General features: G+C 51.3%; 1 protein-coding gene across 1 annotated transcript; it reads left to right on the forward strand.

Moving 5' to 3' along the window:
* Positions 1-5,929: 5,929 nt before the first annotated feature.
* On the forward strand, positions 5,930-11,248 carry LOC124247266 (E3 ubiquitin/ISG15 ligase TRIM25-like). The gene is made up of 6 exons (XM_046676341.1): positions 5,930-6,526; positions 7,843-7,938; positions 8,113-8,346; positions 9,274-9,436; positions 9,654-9,716; positions 10,579-11,248. Exons 1-6 carry the CDS (start codon positions 5,930-5,932, stop codon positions 11,133-11,135), a joined length of 1,710 nt encoding a protein of 569 aa, XP_046532297.1. The 3' UTR covers positions 11,136-11,248.
* Positions 11,249-21,579: the final 10,331 nt, after the last annotated feature.

A 21,579-nucleotide genomic window follows, 5' to 3' on the forward strand; every position in this document is an offset into this window, starting at 1 on the left:
GTGGAGAAGGAGGGAGGGGCCCAGTGGGACTGGCTCTAGGAGTGGTAAAACTGCAAGTGAACTGACACTACTGGAACCAGCTATTGCTGCCAGAGTGAAGCTGCGTTGCTGTGGTTTCTGTGATAACAGGAAGGAGCACGTCCCTCCTTTTCTTCCCCTAGCTTTGCAGTCTCCCTCTCACGTTCCCTACAGGCAAGCCTATCAGGGAGCGAGCTGGTAAAGGAGAAATGGGCTTGGCAGCTTTCCAGCCCCAAGAGCACAGGGCAGCATCTGGAGGATGGGTCGGGGCTGAGAGAGAACAGTAACCAGCTCTGCCCACCTCTGGCTGGTCAGCATCCACATACGTGCTGCTCTGCATATTGGAACTTCCATACAAGGGTAAAAGCAACTTTATGTCTCCACGTATCAAGATGCAACCACTCTTACACAAACAGAGACGATCCTGCTCTCTCTTCAACATAAGACAGTGCCAACAGTCATTATTCTGGGGCCTGAGAGACAGTTACATCTATTTCTGGGCTATGTTAATTACTCTTCAAACTGGGTTGGTGGGTTAGACAGCAGCCATGGTCACTTGACGTCCCATGGTTAGGTGGCAGGAGCTGTTTCTCAAAAGGAGAAGAGTTATCTGCAAAAGAAGTCATGGCTCTCCCAAAACCCTGGAGTTCTGCATGGTGATTCTCCAGTCAGGGCTTGCCAGAGGCTCCATACAGCATTAATATTTGCAACAGATCATTTGAGTATTGCTGAATCTATTCAGTCATAAAGCCCAGGTGGCAGCCCAGAGCTAAATTTTTTTTTTTTTTTTTTTTTTTTTTTTTTTTAAGATTTTATTATTTCCTTTTTCTCCCCAAAGCCCCCTGGTACATAGTTGTATATTCTTCGTTGTGGGTTCTTCTAGTTGTGGTATGTGGGACGCTGCCTCAGCGTGGTCTGATGAGCAGTGCCATGTCCGCGCCCAGGATTCGAACCAACGAAACACTGGGCCGCCTGCAGCGGAGTGCGCGAACTTAACCACTCGGCCACGGGGCCAGCCCCCCAGAGCTAAATTTTTAATCATACCACACAGAAAGATTTTCCTCAGTAAAGCTTGTCCCTGGAGTGAACTGTTACTCCGTATTAAGCCAGTTTTCTGTGCAGTGCAATTAAATTGTTTCTAAATTTTCTATGTAGTGCAATTAAATTGTTTCTAAGTTTTCTATTTTCATTTTTCCTTAAAAACATTTTCATTAAGATCATTGTTTTCCATGAGATTTTATGGTGGAAATTTAATTCAATTTAACCAATTCCAGCTTTTGCCCTTGTGGGCTTTCTTTTGTGGCTATTATCTCATCTATTTTTATTTTCCCCAAGTCAAATTTGGCAGCTGAAAATCCAAGTCTCATATATCTAAATTTGTGCATTTTTAACTGAAGTCAGTTTTCTGTTAATTATTTCTAAGAAAACACATACAAAATGGGTAGAAGATTTATAGTTTGTTTTTGTTAGCTTTTCTATAAGGAAAGTCTGAGCAAGTTCCCTCAGATATTCCTGGATTGCTTTATGTCCAAAATTGGGCTATTGCTTCCACTCATATTTCATTCTGATAACTTTTGATAACAGTTTGATATCATTTTGATAACAGTTAGCAAATCAAAGAGCAAAACATCCTCAAAATATGCCCTGCTTTGCTCAGTTGTGATGGATAGCCAATAAGTACATATTTGAAAAAGAAGGATTTGGAAGGCTCGACAGACTTCTTGAACTAGACCCTGAAGTTGGAGAAGGGTGTGGTTGACTGGTGCAGGAAGGATGGTTAGCCTGTCACCAACAGCTATTGTTGCTCAGGTCTGTCACCTCCGTCACAGGGCTAGAGCAAACGTCTGTTTATTTGCTGCCATGTGCTACACAGCCACCACATGCCGGGATCTGTGCTTAGCACTGACAGCCAAAGCTGAGTCACAGAGGCCTGCAGGACACCAAATGGGAGAGGAGAAGGCTGGAGGTAGGGAGAGGACAGCCAAGGAGCTGCTCTAATGACCAGGGGACATTCATCAGAACCTGGGCAGACACAGAAGGGTGGAAATGCCAAGCTAGAATCAAGCCCCATTGGCATACTTGGAAGGCAGCCATGTATTCAAGAATCACTACAAATTCTAAGCAAGATAAATAAAACACACACATATATATAGTATAATAAAACTGAGGAAAATGCAATATGGAGAAAATCATAAAAGCTGTCGGAAGAGGGGGAAAAAAGGAGCAGCAATAAGACTGACGGCCAACTTCTCAAGTGAAAAATATAAACCAGAAGACAGTGGAATCGAATCTCTAAAGTGCTGAAGGAAAATAGCTGCCAACCTAGAATTCAACACCCATGAAAGTATCCTTTAGAATGAAGAGGATATAAAGGCATCTTTGACAACCAGAACCTCAGAGTATTCATCACCTACACGCCTATACTAAAGGAGATACTGAAGGTGTTCCTCAGGAAGACAGGAAAGGATCCCAGATGGAAGCTAGAGGCATAGGAAGGAATGGAGAGCAATTAAAAATGTAAATACGTGGATTGATCCAAATAAATATTGGCATTTAAGCATTAATAGTGCCTTAAGTTTTAAAAATACATAAAGACAATTAAAATACACAACAATAATGAAAGTTGGGATGAGGTAAATGAATTAAAGTATTCTAAGGCTTTGGCTTCTCTAAGAGATAAAAATAAAGCTTTATATTAGACTTTGATAAACCATGAATGCATGTTATAATTTCTCAGGTAACTACCCAAAAAATAATAATAATAAAAGTGTAACTACCAAGATAATAGAGAGGAAGAAAGAAATTTAATAATGAAAAATCAGGGGCTGGCCCCGTGGCCGAGTGGTTAAGTTCGCGTGCTCCACTGCAGGCGGCCCAGTGTTTTGTTGGTTCGAATCCTGGGTGTGGACATGGCACTGCTCATCAAGCCACACTGAGGCAGCGTCCCACATGCCACAACTAGAAGGACTCACAACGAAGAATATGCAACTATGTACTGGGGGACTTTGGGGAGAAAAAGGAAAAAAATAAATATAAGTAAAACAAAAAGAAAAATCAATAATGGTGAACTACAATTCACCAGGAAAACATAATCATAAATTTGTGTGCATCTAATGATCTAGCCTCAAAAACGATAGAACTAAAAGGAGAAATAGGCAAATCCATAATAATACTAGGAATTTTGTCACATCTTTCAGTAACTGTTACAGTAGACCAAAAAACCAAGAGGGATACAGATGCTTTTAACAAATGATTTCCAAATTTCATTACTGAAATATGTAGAACATACATTGAACAACTACATTCACATTCTGAATTTTTAGGTTCATGTGGAAGTTACCTACATTGACCATGTTCTGAGCCATAAAGCAAGTCTCAAAAAACTTCAGGGCTGGCCCAGTGGCACAGTGGTTAATCATGCACGATCTCCTTCGGCGGCCTGGGGTTCACCAGTTTGGATCCCGAGTGTGGACATGGCACCGCTTGGCACACCATGCTGTGGTAGGCGTCCCATATAGAAAGTGGAGGAAGATGGGCATGGATATTAGCTCAGGGCCAGTCTTCCTCAGCGAAAAGAGGAGGATTGGCAGCAGTTAGCTCAGGGCTAATCTTCCCCAAAATAAAAAAAAATTGGAAAGATTAATTCAGAGCATATTACCTGATTATAGTGGATCAAGTTAGAAATCAATAATAAAAAATATTAGAAAATACCTGTATTTTTGAAAAGTAAGCAACATGCTTTTAATCATTCATGGGTCAAAGAAGAAATCACAATAGGAAAATGTATGTATGTATGTATGTGTGTGTGTATTTATTAACATGTAAGAAAGGGGGCCAGACCCGTGGCTGAGTGGTTGGGTTCATGCACTCCACTTCAGTGGCCCAGGGTTTCACTGGCTCAGATCCTGGGCGCAGACCTAGCACTGCTCATCAAGCTATGCTGAGGGGGCATCCCACACAGCACAACTAGAAGGACCTACAGCTAGAATACACAACTATGTACTGGGGGGCTTTAGGGAGAAGAAAGAAAAAAAAGAAGATTGGCAATAGATGTTAGCTCAGGTGCCAATCTTTAAAAAAAAAAAAAAAAGACAGGTAAGAAAGGCTAAAAATCATTGTGTCCATCTCAGGAACTTACAACAGCAAATTCAACCCAAAGAAAGTAAAAGGAAGGAAATAATAAAGAGCAGAGCAGAAATCAATTACATAGAAAACAAACATACAACAGAACCATCAAAACCAAAAGCTGATTCTTTAAAAAGATGGACAAAATGGATAAACTCCTAATGGGACTCATCGCAGAAAAAGACAATACAAATGACATCTGGAATGTTAAAAGGAGACACAACTACAGAGCCTACAGTCTCTCTAAGGATTGTAAGTGATTCTCTTAGGTATATACCCAAAAGAAAGCAGGGACTCAAATAGATACTTGTACACCTATTTCATAGCAGCATTATTCACACTAGCCAAAAGGTAGAAGAAACCCAAGTGTCCATCAGCAGATAAAAGGATAAAAAAAATGTGGTATATAGTGGAATATGATCCAGCCACAAACAGGAATGAAATTTGGATACATGACATAACATGGATAAACCTTGAAAACATTATCTAAGTGAAATAAGCCAGACTCAAAAGGACAAATGTTGTATAATTTCAGTCTTATGAAATATCTAAAATAGGCAAATTCATAGTGACAGAAAATAGATTAGAGGTTACCAGGGGCTCAAGGGAGAGGCAAATGAGGAATTATTGCTTAATGGTTATAAAGTTTCTGTTAGGGGTGATGAAAAAGTTTTGGATATGGATAGTGGTGATGGTTGCATCCCTTTTTTTCTTCTGAGAATCAGAACCAGCGTGGAAGCAACAATATTTAGGATCACCAATGAGATAATGTTGGGATCATTCAACTTTAGGCCAAGAAGGGGCCTTAAAACATCATCTCCTACAACAACTCTGTTGATGCTCAGAGAAGAGCTGTGGTCCAGAGAGATTAAACAAGTTGCCCAAGAATCTACTGTCATTTAGTTGCCATTTTCCTTCTCTGGTTGGTATGGTGAGTCCCTGACGTCCACTGCAAGTGGCCCCAGGTGCAGCTGCAACTCTCCCGCCTGGGATGAAGGCTCTGGAGTAAAGAATTGCTGGTGGAAGGGCAGACTGCATCAGCACCGTGGCATGTCCAGGGGCACAACTTTTACCCTGCTGACATCACAGGCAGAACACTGGGGCTGATCACGCTTGAATTGTGACATCAGGGAGCAAAATTGTGGGTGGTCTTCAAGGAGGGGGTCCAATTTGATAGGGAGACAGCAAAACAGCAGCCAAAGGGAAAGGTGGGAAGGCGGTCATCAGAGACAAGAGACGTAAGACCAAGAGACATAAAGGGCTGGGTGGGGGCATGCTGGACTGATGGGGATCCTCCCAGCTGCTGGTGAATTGGGACCAGGGGCAAGGGCCCTGTGCCTGAGTACCCAAAGTTTCTTCTCCTTCCCACCGCAGGGCAGCCAAGCCTCTGGCTCTCCTTGACATGCAGAGAGTTTTACGTAAGTACTGTGCTTCCTACCTTTCCTTCCGAAGGGTCAAGGAAGTGGCTCCTTTCCTTTGTCACTATGTAACTTTCTGCTCATCCACCCTCTTGTCCAGGATTTGTTCCAGCAATTAGGGCTGGGACAAGGAGAACACAATCCGCAATTTATGCCTCCAATGTGGGATGACCAATGACAAAATCCCTGTACCCCATGGGCAGACAGCTGCTTCTAAGAGAAGGACTAGTGTGCCCCTCCAAGGCCCCTCAGTTCCTGCCTTGGCTTCAGCATGGCTTTGCTCTGTCTTCCCAGGGCCAGTCCAGGACCACATCCCAGCCCTGCAGCCCCCTGCCCAGCCCTCAAGACCCCCCCAAGGACAGCTCCTGATGAGTAACAATAGCGACCTCTGCACATTTGAGGACCAAGTCCTCTGTCCCATTTGCCTGGAGGTGTTCCGCAACCCAGTCACCACCGCCTGCGGGCACAACTTCTGCATGAGCTGCCTGCAAGGTTTCTGGGACCACCAGGCTACCATGGACGAGATGCCCTATTGCCCCCAGTGCCGAGAGACCTTCCCTTCCAGGCCACGCCTCTGCAAGAACGGCATCCTGGAAGAGATGGTGAACTGCTTCACCCAGGCCAAGGGCCAGACTCTGGGGTCCGCACAGAACCTGGCTGGGCCCACGGATGTGCCCTGCGACTTCTGTTCCCCCCAGAAACTCAAGTCAGTCAAGTCATGCCTGCAGTGCATGGCCTCCCTGTGCGAGAAGCACCTGCGCAGCCACTTTGAGGACCAGGTGTTCCAGGACCACCAGCTGCTGGAGCCCGTGTGGGACCTCAAGAGCCGCTTGTGCTGGAAGCACCGCAAGCTGCAGCGGCTGTACTGCCGCACGGAGGGCTGCTGCGTGTGCGGGGCCTGCCTGCTGGAGGAGCACAAGAACCACGACACCATCCCCCTGGAGGAGGAGCGAGCCCGCAAGGAGGTGGGGGTGGGAGGATAGGAGCCAGGGGACCCATGGTTCTGAGTTTCAAGCCCTGCCACACCTTTCCTTAGAGGAAAATTGTGCAGCCATTAAAATGATGATCATGAGGGGCCAGCTGGGTGGCATAGCGGTTAAGTTCTCGCACTCAGCTTCACTGCCTGGGGTTCACTGGTTTGGATCCGGGGCGTGGACCTACACACTGCTTATGATGCCATGCTGTGGCAGGCATCCTGCACACAAAAAAGTAGAGGAAGATGGGCACAGATGTTAGCTCAGGGCCAATCTTCCTCAGCAAAAAGAGGAGGATTGGCGGCAGACGTTAGCTCAGAGCTAATCTTCCTCAAAAAAAAAAGCAAAGGTCATGCCATGACATGAAAAAGTGCTGGCCAGTTAAATGAATAAGGATCCTAAATTGTAGGTATGAATCCTATGTTAAATTTTTTGAACAGAAAAAGAAAAGGCGGAAATAAAACATATCAAAATACAAACAAGTCATGTTAGGAGTGGGTGAATCCCTTCCTTTTTTTCTATTTCTCAATTTTGTTTAATATATTTCTATCGCTTTTTATAGTGGAATACTTACGTTTTAGACATTCTATCGTATATTCCATAACAGTGCTATTCCAGCTTTGCCCCCGTCAGTGGTCCATGGCCAAACAAGGAGCTTGTGCCAGAGTGTAAACCAACGCACCACACTGTTTAGTTCAGCGGACCACGTTTTCATAGCAAGACTTTCTCAACAAAGGAAGCCGTGTGTTGATTTACAGTCTGGCAGGAGCTGCTTCTTTTGCTGTGGGTCAGCAACAGTTCATGGACAGGCACTAGGAATAGCACAGTTCTAGAATACATTACAGAACATGAAAACGCCCGTTGCTGGAATAGGTGGGGACTCAAGGCTTATGTAGGACTTGGGGACACAGTGCTGCTTGGGCCCGGCAGCGCTGCCCCAGGGAGCCCAGGGCTCCATATCTGATACGCCCCTCCTCCACCCACTGCCTCCCAGGCCTCTCCAGCCACCGAGCCTTCCACAGCCCCTTCTCATGACCTGAAACCCAAAGGTCATCCCTGTGGGGAGCAGAGAACCTGACTGTAAGAATGGGAGGGAGACTCTCGGTGTAAGAGAGTAAGAGCAGGGGGGTGAGACTGGGCCGTCTACCCACCAGCTCTGGTCATTGTCATTCTCGTTCTCGCCTCTCGAGGAATGTAAGAAGGACGTCTCTTCTGGGCTTTGACAAGGGGCTGCTTGCAGAAGGACTTCTCCTAGGTTACCTCTCTGAATCAAGGGCCCTCTCCTCCACTCCACCCTCTTACCCCAGGTCGAGGTTCGGAAGGTCCAGGCCAGCGTGGAGAACCAGATGTTGATCATCACTTCTGACAGCCAGAAGCACCGCGGGCAGGTGGCCTTTCTCTCGGTAAGGTTGGCCCACGCCAGGTCCAGGCTTCCCCAGTGCCCTGCATCGGGCTGAGGGGAACTCTCAGGGCTTGGAGCAGATGGTGTGGGGCCAGGCATGGCTCCAGGCCATGACGATGGGGTCACCAGGGTGGGGCTCAGAGATGCCTCTCTATGCTCCCTCTCACCTCCCAAGAAAATGATCCAGACAACACGAGATGAGGTGAACGCCTGCTTCTCAGAGATCATCCAGGAGGTCACACAGCTGCAAATGAAGGTCTTGGATTTCGTGGAGAAAGAGGAGGCAGCTGCCCTGGGGAAGCTGGGCAGCTCCATGCGGCAGAGCCACAACCGGCTCCTGAAGCTGGAAAGGGACAGCATCTGGCTCCGCACCCTGCTCACCAACCAGAGCGACCAGCAATTTCTGCAGGTAAGGCCCCACCCACCCCACCCGCACCTCTGCCCCAGGCCCTGTCACGACCTCCACTCCCCCTCCACCCACAGATACACTGGATCTGCCCAGACCTTGGATAAAGGGATCAGCGCTTGGGGCTGCATCACTTTGTCCATTCCTCTGCCTCAGGGAGCCTCCATAGCCATCCTGAGCTTACACCAACACCCCTGGCCTCTTCCTCCACCTCAGCACTCGGTCTCTCCCTAACTTTCCTGCCTTCCGTTCCCTGGAACAGATGGGGATGCACCCTGGGATTCTGGGCATCTGACACAGTCTAAGTTGCTCCAGACTCCCCCAGGCCAGGGCTGGAAGGGAGTGCGGAACAGTCTAGACAGCCTGGATTGAAATCCCTTTTCCTTCCCCAGGCCTGGCCTGGCCCCACAGCCTGATCTGGTGCTGCTGCAAGAGGGTGCCAGGCAGGGTAGCTAGTGGGGGGGTGGGGGAGGGGGTAGCAGCAGCCTTCTTTATGGGCGGCGCCTGGAGCTGCCCAAACCCTGTGCTTGGGGACCCTTAGCCAAGATCCCCTTTCTTCAGTAGCCATCACACCCCTGAGCAGATTTCTAGGGCTGTTGCTCACCTTGTCCCATGCACAATAGGAAGCATTTGGCAAGGTTTTCCACTAAGCATTTGAAGACTCAAAAGAAACTCTCTTCCCATTGTTTTCCAAAAGTCCACTTTGTTTAATGCACTAGGCCACAGTGGCCCTACCTTTGACAACACCCTAACCTAAGATGTCTAAACAACCAGGAGGAGGGGAGAGAGATGTCCAGGTTTGAAAGTGGGCAGCTTCTCCTCCTGCTTCATGGTCTGGGGACCACCAAGCCCGGGCCACAAGCAGGAGTTCCTGGCATCTGCCTCGGCCCTGGCTAACAGGTGGTACCACCGGCCACTCCCTGCACGCAGGAGTTCCCCAGGCTGAAGCACCTCCCAGCCTGCATGGAACCCCTGATGGGCACCAACTGTGAGGAGAAGCAGAGCTTCCTCCAGCTGCCAGAGACCCTGGCGGAGCTCCGGACCCGGCTGCTGGACATGGGTCTCAGCTTCACCAATCAGCTCCTCCTGAAGGGTCAGTACCTGGCGGCCTGGGGACCCTGGAGACTCACCTGCATTCTGGGGGTTGGACAGCCCTACCGGGCAGTGGTTGGAGTTCTGGGCACTTGTAGAGAGAGTCCTGCCTGCCCATGTGCACCTTTCCCAGGTGAAGAGCCTCGTGGAAGCCCATGCCATCTGGAAGGATGCTGGGCTGTGAGAGTGTCCTCAGCAAAGCTCCCCCATCTCCCCAGGCATTAAGATGAGCTCCTATGAAGTGCTGCCCCCAGCCGTGGACAGGAAAACACTTCTCAAGTGTGAGTCCTCAGTACTGGGGTCGGGCCCCAGGTGTGGGAGCGAAAGGAACAGGGCCCTGGATGCCTTGACTTCCCCGGCCCCACCTGCATTCAGGCCAGGGCTCCAGAGAGGTGCCAGCTCTCTCCTGCCCTGACCTCCCACTCTGGATTGGAGACCTCAGAAGGACTCGGCCTGCGACTCCAAGGCCCTGATAGGAAGGGGAAAGACTGTCCTGTCCCACTCCCTTGGGTGGGGCAAGGCCTCACCTACTGCCACAGGCGGGCTCTGCAGCCCTGCCTAGCCCTGGTGTGGCACAGCCTCTGCCCTCAGCTGGGTGCCTGCCAGCCTCCCCTGGGCTTCAGCCAGCTTGGCTGATCCTGTCCATTTCTTCCTCAGGCAATCTCCCTTTTATATGATGTTCCCACAGCCCCTCTCCCAGGCTGGGCTGGAGGCCAAATCCCAATGACTTGTCTGAGATCTTGGGAGTCAAGGTTGTGTTGCCTTTGGTGAACCCCTCTGGGTGACTTTCTCTGGGAGCCCTTGATTCTCCTTCAGTCCCAACTCAATCTTGCCTCCTGAATAAATAAAAAGGGAGATTATGTGAGGGTCAGATGGGGGCAGAGAGGCAGGCTCCTGGTTCTCAACTTCTCTAGAAAAGTGGACCTGTGGACAGCACCCAACTCACTCCACTTCTCCAGACTGTCAGCTGCACCTGGGGGCCCGAGTTGGAGACTAAAAGGAGTGGGGATAAACGGCCACTCCTAGGAGCTGGGGGTGGAAGCACTTTGTGACTTCTATGCAAACGCCAGGCAACCTAGCACCTCCTTCCTCTGCCCTGGGGGCCCCTGACCCTGGCTCCCTTTCCGTCCCCTCCCCACCCAGGTTACTGCAACCTGAACTTCGACCCCGCCACCGCCAGCGAGGAGCTGTTCCTCTTCAAGGAGACGCACTCGGTGCTGAACCTGGGCATCCTCCTGGAGCCCTTAGCCGCCGGCGGTCCCCTCCCGGGCTTCAAGCAGTGGCCTCAGGTGCTGTGCTCGCGCGGCCTGTTCGAGGGCCGCCACTACTGGGAGGCGGAGGTGTCCAACTCGTGGGTGTGCCTGGGCGTCACCTACCGCCGCAGCCCCCAGCTCAGCGGCCGCCCGCGACGCAACATCGTCTACCTGCTGGGCCGCAACCCCTACTCGTGGTGCCTGGAGTGGGACTCGCTCAAGTTCTCGGTGTGGCACAATAACACGCAGACGGTGCTGCACGGCGGCTACCACCGCGCGCTCGGCGTGGCGCTCGACTGCCGCGCCGGCTGCCTGTCCTTCTACGGCGTGGCGGGCGGCGTGAGCCTGCTCTACCGCTTCCTCGCCTCCTTCCTGGAGCCTCTCTACCCCGCGGTCATGGTCAGCAGCGGCGCCGCCGTCACGCTCAAGCAGCGCCCGGAGGCCTAGGCGGCGGCCAATAAAGCTAGACTGCAGAGCTGGCTGCGCCGCCGGGCCCGGGGCGTGTGTCCGCGGCCGGCCCTGGGCGAGGCGGGAGGGCGGCGCCCGCCGCGGGCCCGGGAATCCCGGGAAGCGGGCAGACCCCTCCGGCCCCACAGCCGCAGGAGAAGGGCTCTGAACCAGGCTCCGGGTCCCCCGGGCCCGGGGACAGTCCTGAGGCCGCCGGAGGGGGAAAGTCCTGCCCGGGTGCACCGCCTGCCCTCCACTCCGATCCCCCAAATCCAACCAGGGACCCCTGGTCTTGCTTCTCCAGACTGGTCCTGGCCACTCAGCGCCAGGCACTCTTCCCCAAAGCCCTTCTAGCCTGAGAGTGGGCGGGGCTTGGACCAGGTGTCTTCTCTCTCTGGATTCCCCTCCCCCCGCCCCCCTACGCACAGGTGGCCAGACTGAGAGCTGGCACCTGACAGACTAGGGTTGAGGTGTTCTGTCAGTTCCTGGCTTAACGGAGAGCTGGGCAGTTAAGCTGGAGGAACCCAGGCTGACAGACCCAAAAAAGAAAGGCAGAGAGCCCAGATCCAGGCCGGGGCTGGGGCTGCTGACCCAATGCTCAGAGCAGAGGGGCTCACACCCGGGAGGGGGTGTGGAACTGAGGCTCTCCTGCCTGGGGGCTATCCGGACACCACTCCATCTTCCTCAGTGTTCCTGAAAGCCGCCTTCCCCGCCCCCAGCCATAGGCCCACCAGACTCAGCTCCCAGAGGGTACACTGCCGGAAAGGGAAGGAGTTTGATCGACACACAGGCCTCTGCCATACCACCTGCCCAGTAGGATGTGTGGAAGTCTGCCCAAGAGGCCGAACCCCTGCCCAGCGGGCCACTGCCCTGTGATCCTGGCAGGCACATGACTGGGGACTCAGCTCCTTCTGAGGAAGCCACCTGGGCATTTCCAGCCTCAACCAGCCGCTTGTCCCTGTGGTTTCTCATGCGTGGGCTCTTGGTAAGGTTAATAATTGTCTCCGAAGAGGAAATGCTACAAGTCACAGGAGAAAATCCCTGAGAAAATGTAGTCCAGAACTAGGGCAAAGGGTGCCGTCCGGGGGTGTGCCTGAATTCCACCCTGGCCCAGCCTGTTCTCAGAGAGATTAGTGACCCTAGTTTCTCGTTAGGAGGGGTCATTTGGGAGCCGGGGTGGAGCAGGACACAGCGGGCACAGGGTGGGCTCCGGAGGTCCCGCGGGGTGGGGCGTCCGTCGGTGCCTCTGAGCAAGTCTCGGCCGTGGTCTCTTGCTGACCTTCTCGCCGGAGTCCACTCAGCACCATTCCAATCGCTTTTATTCCCCACGGGCTGCTGCCCATGTTGACGGGTAGGAATGAAATCAAAACCTTTCCCCGATGTTCAGGAGAAACCTTTCAACCAAAAAGCCTCAATCTTGCCTCCCCACCTCCCCATCTTTAGTCCTCCCTGCCAAGGGGCTGTAGGTTTCCTCATCACTGGGCCGGGCCGAGGTCAAGAAATTCTGAGGAGGTGAATGCGTGGCCCAAGGGGACAGCAGAGGTCTGCTCTGGCTAGCTGCGTGGATCTCAGAGTCCTTCCCCATTGGGGAGCTGACGAGGAGAGGGCTACCCTCGCCAGCTCCTTCTGTCTCTGAAGGACGCTTAGTCCAGGGTGGTATGTCATGCTGGAACCATGACACCCTCAGGCACATGTTGGTGTGAAATCCACATCTGAATGTAAGAGGGTATTATTTGCTTTCCCAAAGCGTTACTCATTTGCAGTTCCTGAGCCCCTAGGGATCCACAATGATCGTCCTGCGGGTCCTCAAATACTTTTCAGCATTTCAAAAAGCTAAATGGGGGGCCACCCCATGGCCCAGTGGTTAAGTTCCCACACTCTGCTTCGGTGTCCCAGGGTTTCGCCAGTTCAGATCCTGGGCGCGGACATGGCACCACTCATCAGGCCACACTGAGGTGGTGTCCCACATAGCACAACCAGAGGGACAGCTAGAATATTCAACTATGTACTGGGAGGCTTTGGGGAGAAGAAGAAGGAAAAAAAAAAGATTGGCAACAGATGTTAGGTCAGGTGCCAATAAAAAAAAAAGCTAAATGGTAAGCAGTTTCGCAGGTCGGTGAGGCAGCCCGGCAAACCGAAATGTCCGGGGGGTGGTTCTCATGGCAAGGCGTGTGCCTCATGGGGGAAAATATCATGGAGGGGGACCTCCGGGGTGCAACATCAGCCAGTGTTCTTGGATCGTCCATGTCAGTGGGCAGACCAGGGAGGGGACTGTCTGTGGAATGCCACCCACACACCCCTCATGCCTTCTTGCTCCTGCCTGAGCACTCGACGACTATTTTTAATGTGAGTCCAAACAGGCTGTAAACTACTCTGTCTCCAAGGATTATTTCACTTAAAAATTTTCTGTGTTATTCCTTACGAAAAGATTGTGTTACCTGGGTAGTTCTCAAGTTAATTCTTTTTGCATTTTCTATAAAAGTAATTTTGCCTTTACTTAACAAACATATAGTGCCTATTATGTGCCAGTCACTCTTCCTGGCAAATATGAACTTACATGATCCTCGTAACAACCCTGTTGACAAAATAGAAATGGCAAGCAATAGGACATATTGGAGTTTATGAGGAAGCCATTTGGTATAAACCTAATTCGGCCTGACTTTGTTTTTTCCAAAAGGGCCTGACATGACCATCGAGCACGCATTGCATATCTGCTTTAAAACATTTCCCATGGCAAGAACAAATGCCCTTAAGATAAAGGCGCAACTTCCCCCCACATTGGCATTTCCTTAAGGATAAGCATCTTTCCTTAGGCTAGGAACTGATTGCTGCACTCAACTTTGACCACCCAGCTCACCTGTGACCACCTAGCTCGAGACAGCAGACCTGCCACCCTGCTGTGTTCACCGAGACAGAAGACCTACCTGCTGTTTCCATCAATCACTGTGCTGACAGAGCAGTCTCGTGACTATTGTAAAAGGGGCATTTCAATCCTATGTGAAACATCCTGTGTGGGGGGATATAACCACTCTGTGCACCCCACTTCTTTGGTGCCCTTTCTTCCTTTGGGAAGAAAGGCCCCGGGCCATGGTCCTCAGATTTTAGCTCAGAATAAACTCTCCCAAATTTTCATTTATAGATGATTGGTTATGGATTATTTTCATCGACACTGTCAATAAGTATTAATTATTCCCATTGTGTGGATGAGGAAACCAAGGGCAAGAGGTTAAATGACTTGTCCAAGGTCAGGACAGTGTATAAGTTGAGGAGCCAGGATTCAAACCCAGGCTGTCTGCTTTTTAACCATTGTGCTACACTGCCTCTCCTACAGTGTGTTCATCGTAGAAAATTTCCACACTACAGAAACACATAAAGAAGAAGAAAAAACCATGTGTAATCCTACCCTCCAGAGGTAACCTCTCCCGGAGTGTTTCCTTCCAGTCTTTTTACACAGAGCTATGGAGCAGCTGAAGATGCTGATAGCTAGAAGATAGAGTTACAACTCACATCGTGCATTTTCGCCAATATCATACTGTGTGCATTTTCCAAAGTTACTTTCAGAATGCAAAACTGGCTTGTTCACTGGCTGCATGACGTCACATCCCACAAATCTGTCCCGTAGCTTTGTTCTGTCTTTAACGCCTTCCCTGGGTCCCTCTGGAGGTGGATGGCAAGTGGCAACCCAGCCAAAGGTGCAGATAGTGCTTCCTCCATGTTACTCCAAGTTTCACCCAAACTCAGGAGGGTCAAAGTAGAGGCCAAAGGATGCTGACAGACGCAACGGTTTCCACCTGCCTCCTCATCCTGTCCCACAGGTGGGAGAGCGTGGGAGCAGGACCAGATGACAGGAGCCTGGGAAGGAGTCTTAACCCTTCTCTCCCCTAAGGGATGGTGGTGGCTGGAGGGGGAAGGGAGAGGATGTTTGTGGGAGCCTCTGGCAGAGGCCCCGCCTGCCGTGTAGTCGTTACGTGATGGTTATCAGGAGCATCTCACCCAAGAGAGCATAACCTCAGCTCTGTGCTTTTCCTGTGAGGAAGGCACCTGGTGGCCGCCCGGACCGAGTCCCATCAGCTAAGGAGAGATGGGCCATCTCCAGCCTACCCTGCTGGCCCAGTCTCACCCCACCCTCACCCCCCCAGCTCCTTGCCACAAACATCAGTCTCCAGTAGCTCTCATGGGCTTCATTGCCAGCCCCATCCATTCTGCTCCCCAAAGCATCTCTCCTCCTGGCCTCTGCTCAAGCTGTCCCCTCTGCCTGGAGCACTCTTCCACCCTCCCTCCTTCCTTACTCCTGTTCATTCCTTACTTACTCATTACGTACTCCTACTCAGTCAAGACTCAGCCAAGAGGCGCTGTGTTCCAGAAAGCCAGTCTTGAACCCCCCTCTCCCTAAGCCAGGTGGGGTTCCCTCCTCTCTGCTCCCACAACACTCTCTGCCTATGTCCCTCCTGGCACCACCTCATTTCGTGTGTGAATCCTCCATCAGACACAGGGACAGGTTGGGTATTTCATCTCTGTCTCCAGGGCTTAATCGATGCCTGCCACATAGCAGGTGCTTAGAAAACGTTGACCGAGGACTGAAGGATGCCTCCAGAGGTTGGAGGGTGAGAGGCCACTCAGGTCCTGTCCTAGGACAGGTCAGGCTGCGTGTGAGCGGCCCAGGCACGGCTGCTCACTTACTTCCTTGTCCTCCCTTTGCCACCCCTTTGCTCCCTCCTGAGGCTGAGTCCGCTTGCCCTCTGATCCAGGTGGGAGCAAATGACCTACCTATTCCTCCTGTTTCCATTTCAAGCTTCCCCTAGCCTGAAGGTTCTGTGAGGCTGAGGCCCCTGGGTGTATGAGGGGAGAGACACACCCCTCTCCCAGCTGCTGGTTCCCGATCTGTAGAATGGCATGGATGAGGACGCCACTTATATTTGCTGAAGACTACGTGACCTTCAGTGCTTCTCAAGCCGGGGGGGGCTGGGAAAGGTGATGCGTTCGGGGCAGAGGCGAGGCAAGCGAGGCACTCACCTCAGGCACAAACTTTAAGGAGAGGTGCCCCAAACTCAGGAATCAAGGTAAGATATTAATGCGGTATTTTACAAAATCAAAATGAATACAAAAATCCATGAGGGACAGAATACCAAAATTGTAAATAAAGGGGCCCGCCCGGTGGCACAGCGGTTAAGTGTGGCACCGCTTGGCATGCCATGCTGTGGCAGGCATCCCACGTATAAAGTAGAGGAAGATGGGCATGGATGTTAGCTCAGGGCCAGTCTTCCTCAGCAAAAAGAGGAGGATTGGCAGCTGTTAGCTCAGGGCTAATCTTCCTCAAAAAAAAAAAGTAAATAAAAAGCAGGTGTGACCCAGTGCTTGTGCTACCTGCCTCGTGCCTTTCAGACTAACCCCAGCCCTGATTCCAATAAAAGTTTATTCATGAAGGCAGGTAACCACTCCACTGGCCATATAGTTTTTTCATCTGATTTTCTAAAAATATTGCATTAGGGCCTGGCCCGGTGCAATAGTGGTTAAGTTCGCACACTCTGCTTCAGTCGCTCAGGACTCGCCAGTTTGGATCCTGGGCCCAGACCCACACACTGCTCATCAACCCACACTGTGGCGGCATCCCACACAGAAGAACTAGAAGGACTTACAACCAGGATATACGACTACGTACTGGGGCTTTGGGAAGAAAAAATTATATATATTGCATTAAATTAGTATTTCTCTTGATTACTGAGTTTTGTTGGTGTCCCTGTAAATTTCGAGTCCCAGGAAAGTGCCTCACTTGCTTCACCCTAGTTGAAGGTGTCACCTGCCTGGAGGGGCTCCTGGAATGTAGCTGGGCCAGGGGGAGGTGTCAGGGATGTCAAATGTCCTGTGCTGGTCAAAACAGTCACGCCTTAAATGCCCCTGTTAGTAATGTGTAGGTGCACTGATACTCCAAATGAAAAGTTAAATAATGTTTGTTAAGCCGCTCACCCTTGCCCAAGCAAATGTCAATCAAAGTGTCAGGAGCCCAAGGGCACCAATCAAAGGCTTTTGGCTCCCTGCCAAGTGTTCTGGAAGCTGAACCTTCCTGTTGATGGCTACAGATCCGTCCTGCCTGGAGGACATGTGCCCTGGTGCTTTGTGCTTCACACGCAGTTGGAGATGACACCCATGGTTAGATTTCAGCCCAGTTTGCTCCAGTGGCCCACAAAGGTCCCCGAGTGGCTCCTGTGGGCCAGGCACAGGACTCCTCATGGGAGACGCAGTGGCAAGCAAGACAGCTCCAGTGCAGGCCGGGGGGTGGGAGGGACAGGCCCTAATGTTGGCCACTGAGGTAAGTGTGTCTAGACACACGCTGAGATAAGTAGGATGAGATAAGTAGGATGACCGAGGAGCCATCCTACACCAGGTGCCCCTCAAGAGGAGAAGCTGACCTGAGAAGCTGACCTGAGTGTGCACTACCTGGATACAGGGGTGGTGGCTGGTGGGGGTAGAGACAGGTTGTTTTGCCATGTCACACTGAGCTTGCCACCGTGACAGTTCTCAACAAACGTTATGTGGTGGTTAAGCACACGGACTCGAAAGCCAGACTGCCTGGGTTCAAATCCTGGCCTTGCCACTTATAACTGTGTGATCTTGGACAAGTTACTTAACCTCTCTGTGCCTTAGGTTCCCCATCTGAAAAAAGCAAATTAATGATAGTATTTACCTCATAGAGGATTTAGCGAGTTAACCTATGTACCTAGCTATTTTTACACTTTCAACAAATATTCACTGAGCTGGGGTGGTAGACAAAGAGGGAAGAATATTGTTCCCCTCGGTCAGGCAGTAGGGACACAATGCTGAGCTAAGACAGACTCAGCCCCTGCCCTCCTGAAGCTTATAATCTAGTGATGGAAGAAAGAGAGGCTCATCACAGAACTGTGCAGATCAGGAGTCAGGGAACTATGGCCCATCACCTGTTTTTGTGCAGCTTGCCAGCTAATAAAGGTTTTTACAATTTTTTTTTTTTTGAGGAAGATTAGCTCTGAGCTAACATCTGCTGCCAATCCTCCTCTTTTTGCTGAGGAAGACTGGCACTGAGCTCACATCCGTGCCCATCTTCCTCTACTTTATATGTGGGATGCCTACCACAGCATGGCTTGCCAAGCGGTGCCGTGTCCGCACCCGGGATCTGAACTGGCGAACCCAGGGCCACTGAAGCGGAACGTGCACACTTAACTGCTGTGCCACCGGGCTGGCCCGGTTTTTACAATTTTTAATGGGGAAAAAAATCAAAAGAAGAATAATATTTCATGACATATGAAAATATATGACATTCAAATTTCAGTGTCCATAAATAGCTTTACTGGGACGCAGCCATGCTTGTTTGTTTATGGGTCGTCTGTGGCTGCTTTTGCCCACAATGGCAGAGTCGAGTAGTTGCAACCGAGACTGTCCGGCTTGCAAAGCCTGAAATATCTACCATTTGGCACTTTTCAGAAAAAGTGTGCAATGCCTGACTTAAATCAATATAAATGCACAATAGTGGAAAGGGCCAAGAGGAGAGGTAGATGTGCTAGGAGGAGGAATAATTGAGGGAACTAGCCTCGCTCGGGAAATCAGGGAAGGCTTCCTGGAGGAAGCGATGCTTGAGCTGCAATCTGAGATGACAGGGGTTATCCAGGCAAAGAAGGTCAGGAGGGTGCTCCAAGCCAGGAGGACAGCAGAAGCAAAGACCCCGCAGCTAGGTGGGCACAGCAAGCAGAGAAGGCTCGGGTGGCTGGAGGGCAAGGAGTGAAGGAGAGCAATTCGGGACTGGAAGGGTGGGCAAGGGCCAGGCTTTGAGGCCACACCAGGGGCTTGTCTTCATCCTGCAACTCCTGGAAAGCCACTGCAGAGTTTTAAGTAGGGTGAGCAATGGGGCAAGACCAGACTTACATTTCAGAAACATCAGTCCAACTATAGTGTTGAACAGAGATTTGGGGTCTGAGCTGGACAATAGTGGCTGTGGCTGGTCTGGGAGGGGATGGTGGTAGGGATGAGGGCAAATATTCATACTGGAGAAATAGTAGGAGGTAAAGTGAGTAGGACTCGCTTATGGGTCGGATATGCGGCACAAGAGAGATGGGAGGTCAAGAAAACTCATTGGCTCTGACTCAGACACCTAAGTGGATGTTGCCTCTGCCATATATTGAAATAGGAAACACGGAAGAAAGGACAGGTTTAGCAGGAGTGGGGGTTGGGGGGGCAGGATGGTGTTGATGGCAAGTTCCGGCTGATGTTGGCCTTGGGGGCCTTTGAGGCACACAAGGGAAGGTGCCAATTTGCATGTCTGGGCTAGATGTATAAAATGTGGGGTCGTCAGTGTACGGGTGGTGGTTGGAGCCATGAGTGTAGAGTGACAAGAGGAGAGGGTGAAGGCCAGAGCCTGTGGAACTGCCATTCGAAGGTCAAGAGTAACCGAGAATGGCCAGAGACGTGGGAGGAAAGCCAGGAGAGCATGTTGTCCTGCAAGCCCAGGGAAGACCGGATCTCAGGGAGGCGGGGGCCAGCGGGGTCAGACGCTGTAGGCAGATGAAGACTAAACATGTTCACTAGACACGGTAACATGACCATACGGGGCAGAAGTTTGTCTTTAGAGGGCAGACGGAGGAGGCGAGGTGTGGAAATGGAGCCAGTGAGAGGGGACGCCTGTCACACCACGTCTGGCTGTAGAGGGGCTGGGGCAGGAGCTGGAGGGGGATATGAGTGGAAGGAGGGTCGATTTTTGTTTGTTTCATTTCGGGAGGGACCCGAGCTTGTTAAAATGCCAATTGTACACAACAGCCTATCTGTATGATGATCGGAATTCCTCTGGGTAGATTTGTGCCCAGCAGAAATTTTAGATTTAGCAGGAAATGCCCAAAACCCCACCATTCCTAAGGGAAGAAGGAGACTAAGGGAGGAAGGGGCAGGCCAGGAGCACTGGGGAAGACCCCTCAGAGGAGGTGGGTCTGGGGCTGCACCCAGAGGACAGGGGACTCCATCGGGCCACAAATGCACACTGGGCACTTGTACTGGGTTGAACAGCATCTCCCCCCCCCCCCAAATTCAAGTCCACCTGGAACCTCACAACGTGACCGTACTTGGAAATAGGGTCTTTGAGATATAATTGGTTAAGATGAGGTCATACTGCAGTAGAGTGGACCCTAATCCAATGACTGATGTCTTTATAAGAAGAGAAAACGGAGACATGGAGATTTACAGACACAGAGAGAAGATGGAAGGCAGAGACGGCAGTGGTGCATCTACGAGCCAAGGATTGCGGGCCGTCACCAGAAACTAGGGGAGAGGCATGGAACAGATTCTCCTTCGGAGCCTCTAGAAGAAACTAACCCTGCCCACACCTTGTTCTCAGACTTCTGGCCTCCAGAACTGGGAGAGAATAAATTTCTGTTGTGGTAGGACCCCCAGTTTGTGGCCCTTTGCTACGGAGCCCCAGGAAGCCAACGCAGCACCTATTGAGTGTTACATGTTGGGTACTCTGCCACAAGCTGGAGATACCAAAGTGGACAACCGCCCGGGAGCTCCTGGCTCTGGGAAGCTGTGACATCAGGGGCCACCAGGGAAGACTCTCTGGAGGAGGGGGCACTTGGCCTTCGACTCACAAACAGCCAGGCTTATCCAGGGTAGTAGGGTAGCGCCTGTGTCAAAGGAGGGAGGTGACTAAAAGCCTGTCAGGGCTGGAGCAAGGGAAGGGAAGAGAGCAGCAGGAGACTAGGGGGGCCGGGAGAAATTCGGCCGTGATTCTGGAGTGCTCTGGGAATGGGGGAGGGAGGCCCTCAGGGGAGTGGCATGGTGGATTGCATGATCCAGGCTGAGTGAGGGTGAGAGAGAAGGCTCAGGAGGTGAAGGGAGGGCACGTGGGGGGAGGGTGGAACAGGAATGCACATGCGGTGGCAGTGGGTGAGCAGATGAGTCCTATGTGTGAGCTCTCGAGAGTGTGGGCTGGGAGTACAGGGAAATGGGTGTGCAGACCAGAGCCCCGCCAAGGTGTGGGCAGAGTGGTCCATGAACTCAAAGGTGGGTGGGAGCTTTCCAGTGCAGCCCCTGAAAAGTGGGCTCTTGTAGATGATGAGTCTGGTGATTTAGGCAGAGAGGCTGAGGAGAGAGATCCTATCAAAGCTCAGGGTCTGGGCCGTGTGGGCCTGAAGCGGCCCCAGCATCAGGAAGAGAGAAGACATATGGGTAAGATTGAAAAGGAAAAAGACAGAACTGATGATTCGCTGTTTATGAAGCAGGCCCCCGACTGTCAGAGAAGGGAAGTAGGGCCTGGTCTGAAGAGGAAGTCGGTGAGGGTGGTGTGGGGACAGGAAGTTGGGGTGACAGGAAATCACAAGGAGATGGGCCTGGAGCTCCAGAGAGATGGAGTGGGCTGGAGAAGAGAGTCTGGGTAAGAGAGACAAGAAGGGGTAAGCAGGACAAGGAAGTGGGGCTCAGGATGAGGGGG

The sequence above is a fragment of the Equus quagga genome, chromosome 11, assembly GCF_021613505.1.
Source record: "Equus quagga isolate Etosha38 chromosome 11, UCLA_HA_Equagga_1.0, whole genome shotgun sequence".
Lineage (NCBI taxonomy): Eukaryota > Metazoa > Chordata > Mammalia > Perissodactyla > Equidae > Equus > Equus quagga.